Source organism: Hippoglossus hippoglossus, chromosome 1, assembly GCF_009819705.1.
Source record: "Hippoglossus hippoglossus isolate fHipHip1 chromosome 1, fHipHip1.pri, whole genome shotgun sequence".
Lineage (NCBI taxonomy): Eukaryota > Metazoa > Chordata > Actinopteri > Pleuronectiformes > Pleuronectidae > Hippoglossus > Hippoglossus hippoglossus.
Window position 1 is genome coordinate 15,872,105 of NC_047151.1, and position 10,623 is coordinate 15,882,727.

Sequence of the window (10,623 nt, forward strand, 5' to 3'; positions counted from 1 at the left end):
CCATTTCAGACAGTTATGTGGCAGAAACAACATTTGGGTTGCCTGTTGACGTTTAAGTTTATGAAGTTAATCCTTTAATGTCTGCATTTTTATGGACGCTTGTGTGTGTGTGTGTGTGTGTGTATTTGCACAAAGAATTTGAGCAAGAAAATAAAGTTAACAGAGACACTTTATCAAGTTAAGCCCCTGCAGGCTGTTCTTTCTCTGGTATGTCGTCTTAAACAATATGCCTCAATATGTGCAAAGTGGAACATCAGTCCTTCATGCCTGCTTTTCACCTCCCCTAACCAGGTGCGTAAAGAGTACGGCAAATGTCTGCGCACTCACTGCTGCAGCGGCAAGAGCGTGGAGACGTCCATCTCCTCATCCAGTAAGACCACCACCTCGCGGACGCCGGGCCGCTACTCCACAGGCTCACAGGTGAGCTTACCTGCCTGCACACCCGGACGCTACAGCACAGCAGACTCTCAGGTGAGGCCAGAGGACGCCATGAGGGTTTTGGGTTATCGCTGTTCGCTTTCAACTACTTTTATCGTAGCCATAAAAAAAACTCTGTTTGACATGGACGTTGCAGACTTTAAATGTGGATTCTGAGTTGAAAGTGAGATAGCCCAAACCCTGACTTGCACCTTGATGCTGACACACAGGCAGATGAAGCATAAATGGCATTAATGGGTAATTATTTCTCCCCACCTGTTTCTCTCTTGCTGGCCGTTGCTTTACTTTTTCCTGCCTCTCCCGCAACTAATTTGCCCTTCGTTTGCACACCATCCCCTTTTATATTTCTTACTGCATTTCTTTCCCTCTTTTGTCATCATGCCTTCCCCTCCCTTGACTTCCCCCATCCTTCCTTCCCTCCTGCCCTTTTCATTGCTGCCTCATCTTTACCCACACCTTCTCTACCTCCGTCTCCCTCTCCTCCTATTTCTCTCGCCTCTCTCTTTTTTTTCTTCTACGTATAGAGTCGTATCAGGCGGATGTGGAATGACACTGTGAGGAAACAGGAGTCCTCCTTCATCACTGGAGACATCAACAGCTCTGCCACGCTCAACAGAGGTAACCACGGGATACCTACCATTTGCATCCTCATCACTGTCACCATATCTACTTTATTAATAGCGGGAGGCCCAGACAGCATACACTGTCATTTAGTAAAGTGGTAGGAGTCCAAACTTCTGATAACGGTTCTTGTAGAGAGTCAGATTAGCTGAATAGGGTGTAAATATCACAATATCATCATGTTTCAAAAGGATGATTTTACAGGAAAAAAAGTTTGTAGTTAAAACTGAAACCGGTTTGTGGTTTCATTTAAAATCGACAGAGTTCTGTAGAAACACAGTGTTGATGGCTCCTATACATCTTTTTCCTGGGATGGTGTTGTTTTGATGCATAGTGGGTGAGAAATCCTTTAGCTGAACACGTCTATAGCCTTTATTATTATACTGTAAATTATGTAGAGTTAATTAATGCTTTGTTATTAACTGAATGTAGTAGCGTGTCTCTTCAGACGAAGATACGAGTATTAACGGGATACTTCACTCAAAAAAACTCATTATCTACTCACCACTATGCCGATGGAGGGGTGGGTGAAGTGTTTGAGTCCACAAAACACTTCCAGGCTAAACAGCGTTGCAGCCAAGTCCAAAACAATTGAAGTAACAGGGGGACCACTTCTTTAAACACCAAAAATATCAAATCAAATCAAATATACTTTATTGTCACAAGGGGAAATTTGTCTCGGGCCAAAGTGCTACATCGGCTACAGAACAGTACAACAAACGAGAACAAAAACTAAAAACAGTACACAAGGACATATCATGTAAGACCCAGAATAATAATGCAGAATAAAAGTGAGTTGAACATTGCACCTGCCCCGAAAAACCAATGCCTCCATACTGCTGCTGTGGTGTCATCCAAGTGTCTGGAAGCCCAGGTATTCAAATTCGACTCGAAAACTTTACTTTCTGGGTGAATTAACACTTTAAGAGCAAAATTACAAGGAATGTTTGGTAGTGCTGCAGCAGTGCAAAGTTTTGCAGAAGGTTCTTCACCTAAGCACCTGGGTGTTCAGTCGAGCTTATCTGAAGGCTACAGTAATTACTCTGATTTTAAATGAGTATTAGGCTGAGCCCGCTGCATTCGTAACTGTCTGTTGCTGTCCCTCCAGAGTAAAGCCACAGTAATGGTCTGTGAAAAAGGAACCCATGAGTATGGCTGTCTGAGGGCCGGGGTAATGAGGACACAGACACCCAAAAGGCTAGACATTTTGACACACACATTCAGACAAACACACACACACACACACACAGTGGAACTTGCACACATACAGTACCATTTGTTAGCATCGAAGTCGAGGTGTGGCCCTCGCTTCCTTCAGGCCACTAATAAGCTGTTAGCATGACAGATTGATGCTAAAGCAGACACGGTGTGTGTCAGCGCCTGAATTATCACACACTTAGTGAGGCAGGGCTTAAGACACCCCTTCCTCCTCCTCCTCCTCCTCCTCCTCCCTCACACGTGTGGAGCCGAGAGGTGCTCAGCCAGTAGATCTCAAACGACTACACACTGTGGCTTAAGGATGGAGTGGAATAAACTGGATATTCTGATGGGGGACTGACTTGTTGAAATTAGGAGAGAGTAAAATGGAGGTGTGTGTTCACTTTCATTATTATGAGTATGAGGGCCACTTAGACAGGAAATATAATCTCAGATTTCAAAGAATAAAGTCATTCTCCTTTCTTCTTACTTTTTTTTTTAGATTTTCTTTTCTTTATTCTCTTTTTTCACATGAAATTCAACTTTATTCTTTTTTTTGTCACTAAGTTAAGTTTTTTATTCTCGTACTATTATGACTTTTTTCTCAATTAATTACAACTTTAATCTCATGATATTTAGATACAACTTTATTCTTGTAATTTTATGAAATTTTTTCTAATTGAATTGTGGATTTTTCTTGTAAATTACAATTTTACCTTTGTTATATCGTCACTTTTTGGTCATTCAATTATATATATTTTTTCTTTCAATATCATGACTCTATTCTCTTAATATGACATTATTTTCAAAATAAAATATTTCTTCACTATGGCCCTAATACTCTGTCCTAGTTTTTTGTTGTTTTGGGATTAAGGGTTTAAATTACACATTTGGTCACATTGACAAATTTCCCTTTATGCTTTTATTATATCCGTTTTAATTAATGTGCATTGTGCACTACAATTTAGAGTTGTTAGGATAGTTTTAGTTTTATTTGAAGACGTTCCAAACTGAAAACACAGACGCTAAAAGAAAGCTAAAAGAAAGCGACACCACAGAGATGGTTTGGTGCCTTACTTTTCTTCCCTCCTCTAACTCGTGTTTTGAAGCTATATGACATTCATCCGTGTTTATAGCGGTAGCGGTAGCGTGAGGATGATAGGAGGAAGAAGAATGTACAGGAGCTGTCACGGTCGTTCCTCTTCTGTTTTCCTGCAGTTTCTTAATGTGTACATGATCCGTGTCCCACCTGGGGAAGAAATGCTCTGGGAACACTTTTTTTGTGGCCCCTTTGTCCATTAACTATCCTGTAGTCATGCTTCTCTGCTCAAGCCTATTGAACTGCAGCACAATCTTCTTCAAGCATTGCTATGTTCTCCTTGTCTCTCTCTGTCTGTCTGTCTGTCTGTCTGTCTGTCTGTCTCTCTCTCTCTCTCTCTCTCTCTCTCTCTCTCTCTCTCTCTGTCTGTCTGTCTGTCTGTCTCTCTCTCTCTCTCTCCCTCTCTCTCTCTCTCTCTCTCTCTCTCTCTCTCTCATCCCATCCCTCAGCCTGTATGCAGTGGCTGCAAGAATGACTCGTCAAGCTTTTTCTTGGCTTTCACCTCAAACTATGTTTGCTTGTTTGATTTACTTGTCCTCTTCTCTCCCTCTTTCTTCCACACACTCCCCTTCCATCTCACTCTCCCTTCCTTTTTCCCCTTCTTACTTACTTCCACTCTGCAACGTCTACACACTTTCTCCTTTAACCTCTATCTCTGCTCTGCCTTTTTTTTTTCTCTCGAGTGCCTCTCTCTGCTTCTCTCTTGACTTGGCTGTTGCTTTCCCTCTCCTCTTCCTCTCTTGTCTTGGCTGTCGCCCTTCCTCTCTCCCTCTCTCTTTCTATCTGCCTGTACCAGGAGCCATGGCTAATCATCTTATAACTAATGCTCTCCTTCGTCCCCATGGTACTAACAATCCTTATAACACTCTCCTGGGGGACTCGGCAGTCTATAATAACCCAGCCGTGGGCATGTACAACACCCAAGGTGTGCATCATGTTCCTATTACCAACATTTAATATTTGGAAAGTTCGCTTTGAGTCTTTTGTTCGCCACATTGCATTTCTTTTTGCATGGTCATTTCATTTTGAAATGTTTGCCACCATGATGCACTTTTGGCTGCGTATCTGATCTCGCCTGATTATGGCTCCCAAGTAAGGCGATCAATCACACTGCAATAATCTCTCACAATGGACACCCACTGGCAGTTCTCACAGCACATAAATGTATCAAACAGTAAAAAACCTCCACACCATTATTTATTTTATGCAATAGATGCACTCTATAATTTATAAGCTACTTGGGAGCCATGAAATATTTGTATTATTTTGTGTGAATGCTCATATTTTATACCGTGCTTCATTTTGAATGCCACATTGCACATATCAATTGGGATTTGTGTATTGCTTTACACTGCATGTGGACAATATATATATATATGCTGTGTTTTAAATGCAATTTGTTTTGTGTGTTTTCATGTTTTTTTTCTGTGTTTAATAAATAAAATCAGACAGTAAACAATAAGACCCTGAAAAACTAGACTTGGATTTTAAGCATCTGACAGGGTTTTCTTTGTTTTCATTCACGCCTCCAATTACTGTGCAACTGTTGATTTTGTAGCTGCTGAAATTTGTTTCTCTCTATGTGAGAACTCACGTCTGTGTCTCTTTTCTCTCTTCTCCCTCATGCTGTCCATCAGCACCTTACCGAGACACAAGTATGGACTAAATTAATACTCGCCTACTTCAATAACATTGACTTCTCTCTCCCTTTGCGTCCAAAGCACTCTGCCTAACATTTTCAGTCTATTTTCAGACATGCTTCTTTTTTTTTTCACAAATCATGAGTCAGTGCACACAGTAATACACTTGTCTTATTTGGTTTGTTACACAGTTTTGGATTCCTGTTTGACAAAATGCTATTTCTTGAGAAATTTATTTATAGTAATAATAAAACAAGCTTTCGCACTGACTCATTGAATTGAAATATTGCGGATGCAAATTGGGCAAATCGAAAATCGAGTTATATTTGCTCTTGGAAATTACTTGCAATCTAATTACTTAAAGCGTTATTTTTGAAACATTTATTTTGCATTGGGAGTGTAACTGCTCTTTTAGTTTTGCTGTGGTTCTGGCAGTAATTAAGAAAAAGAAAGTTCTGAGGTTTCTCTTAAATTAAGCATTTTTCCTTCCAAGGAAATGATCATTGCTACTTTTTTTAAATCCTCAATTCACAGCACACGCTACGATATCAAACAATAATTAAAATCTTTCGTCTGAGAAATCCACTCAGTATATTTTAAGGAACCTAATAATTATCAAAACATTTTTTTTTCATTATTTGCTCCTCAGAGGGCATCCTGAACAACGCAAGAGACTCCAGCGTTATGGATACACTTCCTCTCAATGGTAACCATGCCAACAACTACACCATGGCCAGCAGCGAATACTTGAGTGACTGCGTCCAGATTCTAGACCGAAGCGGTGGATACGGCACCCACAGCAACCACAAGGAGACCACCCTGGAGAAGAAGATCCTCAAGGAGCTGACCTCCAACTACATCCCGTCCTACCTCAATAACCACGAGCGAGCCACCACCGAGCGCAACCACAACCTGATGAACAAGCTGGTCAACAGCAGCATGACGAACGGAGGTGACTGTTTTGATTCACCTCAAACTTGCTGGTGCACACTCACCTGTCTACTGCTACAACTATCTTATAAAGCCGTCTGGCGTCTGTTTCTAGTTTGACCAATTACATTTGAGCAGGTTTTGGTTGCCCGCAGGTCAACAGTCCTTGTGGTGACCAACCAAATTGACTGAAATGCATCGGATCGGCTTTTTCATTTACCTGCATTCCTATGCAGATAGCTCTGAAAATAGATTATCCAAAATGGCATCTGGACACCTACTTTAAGTGTCACCCCATGGGGACCAATAAAGGATTACCTTACCTTAAATATTGGAAGTTTCCCTCAGATGCTAATTTGTCGTCAGACGATAGCCAATGGGCTCCGAGACTGATCAGCCTTCATCTGCGTTCATGTTTCAGGCCACCTGTTGAAGGCATGTCCAGTACTCACTTTACTGTTGGCAGTTTTTCATCTCTAGCTGCTCCTGAGAGAAATACTGTAAGTGGCTGTAAAGCTGCTAAATGCTCAGTGCCATTTTGTGCTGGGCAGGTTGTGTACAGTGGCTTTTTAGAGCTGTTTCAACGAGCGGCCTGCTGTGACTTCAATCGGCTCTGACGAGTGCCGAGGTGAAAAACCAGAACACTGAGATTATATCACTTTGTATAAGTGTTGGGAAAATGCAGGTGAATGAGTCAGATGATAATATGAGCAACGCCTTTCCTATTGTAATTTGATCCACCGTTAATATGAAAATATCGATTTCACTTCACTTGACGTTCTTGATGAGTTGAAATCACCGCTGTGGAAGCGGCGCTGCTCGGTGTTCAACATTAACTGTCGGCGATATGCTATAACCATTTGTTCTGCTTTCTTCTTTCAGGGAGCCTGGCCGGCGGCAGCAGCAGCAGCAGCAGCAGTGGAGTCAGTGGGTGTTTGGGCAGCGGTAAAGAGGACAATGGGCCCATGGTGCTGGACAACCCTGCAGCCTTCCCCCACGAGGAGAACCTGGGATTGGAGATTATCAGAGAGGAGTCCAACGCTCCTCTCCTGCCGCCACGGCCCCCGCCGCCAGACAGCCACCCGCCACCGCCGCCTCCCCCGCACAGCTTCTCAAGGCCACGGCGCATTCCCCAGGAGACCAGCGAAAGCTTCTTCCCCCTACTGACCAACGAGCACACCGATGAGCAGACGCACTCGCCCAACCACAGAGACTCACTCTACACCAGCATGCCAGTGCTAACGGACCTCCCGGATGGGCAGATGAACGGCCTTACAGACGGAGAGGAAGAGAGCTCGGGGGAGCTGCAGCCCTGCAAGAGTGCTACGGCCCCCGAGCTGGATGACGTCTATTATAAGAGCATGCCAAACCTGGGCTCCAGGAATCACCTTCACGAGCTGCAGACCTACTACCACATGGGCCGTGGTGGCAGTGATGGATACATGGTGGCCGGGAACAAAGAGGAGTCTGATTCATCACCCGAGGAGCCGCCCGTAGACCCTTCCCACCTGGTTACCAGTCTATAGAGCCAATAAAGAGACTTGTTTTTTTCCCTCCCCAGTCCACTCACATTTCCAACCTCCCAATGAAAACATTCTGTGTTGTTGACTGACAGACTGAGCTGGCCCGCCCCTGGATTGACGTACTGTGTGTTTGTGTGACATAAACTATGGTTCATGACAATACGGTTGAGATATCGCTGGTCATATCAAAGCAGGGACTGAATGTATTGTCATCAATGGAGCACACTGAGAGCCTGGGCGGTTCTGAGAGACTTTGTGAACATCAACGAGAATTGGAAAGGAAGTGGGGGGGGCTCTGTAATTTTACCCCACCTGTGACTTTAATTTGGGATCTTGGATTGACCGTAGCCCTACAAGTTCCCCAATATGGACCTCTAGCAGATCATAGCGTATAGTCTCCACTACCACCACTACAGGGGCATGACCCCCCAGCCCTGGTTAAAGGAGCTGCTTGTCTGTTTTGTCTGTATGTCTGTCTCTCTGTCTCACTTTTAAAGACACGTACTGGGATGACGTTTCCAACTCTCCAAAGGGCAGAGCAGGATATTCAACTCTGGTGCGCATAAACACAAACTGGCCCCCAAAGAGGCACTTCCCCACTCCTTGCCAATCAAGTGGAGGATGTACGATAATATGCTCTCACTCGTGACCATCCCAAAAACATTTTTAATGGACAACCGAAACTGTAACCATATCACGCTGATGTACTGAATTCTTCTTCCTTCGTATCTGCTAAGCTGGAGTTGTGTCCGGGCTGGTGTAACATTCCTGCGAGCTGTAGTGACTGCGGCTATACCGTGTATTCCACTGAAAACAAAGAAGGAAGATCATATTACAACAGACTGGATTTAAAAGAAAAAAAAAATTAAAGAATGGGTTCCATTTCTTCTCCTCTCTTCTGTGAAAGTTTTCAGTTATGGACGGACTACGAGGAAATCACAAACTGTTTCTATGTATTGTACAGAATACAGATACAGATACAAATGTTGCATATGACCAAGTCTTTTATTTTTCAATTTTTAGGTTGCAAACCTTTTGTCTGTGGAACCGTTCTGGGAAGTCATGATATGTTCTCACGTGTAGACTATACAGAACGAGCAAGGGACTATCTCTCATGACACTGTTTCATAAATACAGAGACAGTTACACACTCCTTAATTAATACGCATATACCCCACGCACACCTCATTCTGGTCCTTTTATAGCAACACTGTCACTCACATTCTGCAAATCAACTGTTACTATATACTTTACCACTGGGTAGTTTTGAAAGTAAAGGGAAAAAGAAGTGGTTATAGCTTATGGAGGAGACAGTTACTTTGGAAATGCTACGTTTTAGTAATTGCTGGAAGTGAGTCTTTTCTGATTTGTTCTCGAGGAAAGCATTTCCTTCCTTTAGGCACAAGAAGGAGCCTGGGTGAAATACGATATCAGATACTTGGAGGAACACAACGGTTTATGAAGCATATCCTCTCTATTTGCCAAATGTTCTACAAATCGACATTACCTTGCTGTGCTGGGTGAGATCTTACTGTGCAGGTGAAAGGATGCTGAGAATAACAAGCGGCCTTCTCAAAAACTAAATAAGAGAGAATTAACACTGCTTCCATAAATTGAGAAAGGGCGGTTCTCTTCTGTGAAATGCCATGAGTGACTCCCCATATATGTACTGAAGATGTGAAAACTGCACACAGCAGCACTGTCCAATGTGGAGAGCCAATGTTTACTTATTTAGGAGGAAAAATTTAAAAAAGTGTATGAAGTTTAGCTTGCACATGTATCCCACAAGCCCCCGCGCCATGTCCCCGAGAGAGAAATTATTTATTTATCTGTTTATTGGTTTAAAGTTAGCAAAACAAGCTTGGAGGAAAGGAAGCTGGCTTTAGACGGGAGAAAATAAAGTGGCACTGGGTTTATTTTTTTGTTTCTTTTTTTAAATTATTATGATCATTATTATTATTACAATATTATTGCTAGTTATTTATTCTTTTTGTATGGGTTCCAAGTTGAATGATCTCATAACTAATATTTGTTGTAACAGTGAAAGTTGTTTGCCAACAAATAAATTACCGACATAGCTTTGTGGTTTTCCGCCTCCATCAGTCATTACATCCAAATTGAATGCAATCACAAAGGTTTGAAGAGCCGCAGCGTTTTCACTTCAAATACGCATTTCTGGCTCATTAGGGAAATGACATACTGTGCATATAGCAACGGACATTGTGTTACATGCATTTCTGTACTCGTGTTTCACTCTCAGATGAAATCCTGCCATAAGAAGTGTAAAAACTCGGTGTCCTGGCTGGGTGTATAGGAGGGGTTCTGAACATAGTAGTTGTGGCGATTAGAAATAGCAGTTTTAAGTCATTATCAGACCAGCTTCACTTGCAGCAAGACAATTTACAGCACCATAGGTAACACTTAGACATGTAAGGGATTTTTTGCAGACCAGCTGAAAAAAAGATCCTTTGTCTGTAGCCAACTCCAGAGATAGTGAGGGGTCGCACGTCTGTGGCACTTTCATTTTGAATCCAAAAGACCTGCAGTTTAGGTTAATTGGAGAATATAAAATTGCCCATTGCTGCCGTTGGTGAATGTGAGTGTTAATGGTTGTTTTTCTCCACATGTCAGCCCTGGAATACGCTGGTAACCTGTGTACTGCCCCTCCCCTTTTCACAGTTTCACTGGTACACACACTATATATGCATGCACCAGTTCTCCAATATAGAGACTTAACTTTTCACCCATTTACACTTCCCATATGTATGGACCTGACCTACAAGAGTCAAGTGGTATGAAGAATTACTTCCCAACAAACCACCTGTGAAGTGATTATGTGCACCATTAAATCAGCTGTGTGGGTTGAGAGGTGTGTGTAATAGACATGTTTGTGTAAGAAGAGCCTTTATTACTTAGGTCTTATTCCAGGCTTTACAGACTTTCATCTGAAACAGTGTCCTACATTTGCTGAGCTTGATGCAACAACACTTACAGAGATATTAGAAAAAGGAGACATGGACAGAGAGCGTCACATTCCAGGACTCAGTTTGTTCTCCAGCACATAATCATTTAAATGGATCTGCTTCTTCAACCTCCACAGCCTCTGCCTACATGGTCAGCACCAAGGCCAACAGGTGAACTCGTTGGCTATCAGTACAGATGCCAATCAGTACAG

The 10,623-nt window shown here is 42.6% G+C and overlaps 1 protein-coding gene across 14 annotated transcripts in view; it reads left to right on the forward strand.

The window, feature by feature from the left end:
* adgrl3.1 (adhesion G protein-coupled receptor L3.1) overlaps positions 1–9,526 on the forward strand; it is a 123,901-nt gene extending 114,375 nt beyond the window's left edge. For 4 of the 14 annotated variants that reach the window (XM_034584511.1, XM_034584501.1, XM_034584529.1 and 1 more), the window contains 6 exons: positions 292–471; positions 963–1,056; positions 4,152–4,280; positions 4,993–5,010; positions 5,645–5,947; positions 6,808–9,526. In XM_034584511.1, coding sequence (XP_034440402.1) covers positions 292–471; positions 963–1,056; positions 4,152–4,280; positions 4,993–5,010; positions 5,645–5,947; positions 6,808–7,451 — 1,368 coding nt within the window. In that variant the 3' untranslated portion in view covers positions 7,452–9,526. Of the gene's footprint in view, positions 1–291; positions 472–962; positions 1,057–3,804; positions 4,102–4,151; positions 4,281–4,992; positions 5,011–5,644; positions 5,948–6,807 lie in introns of those variants that run through there. The other 10 variants (XM_034584602.1, XM_034584594.1, XM_034584539.1 and 7 more) reach the window with 9 other exon arrangements.
* The last annotated feature ends 1,097 nt before the right edge of the window (positions 9,527–10,623 follow it).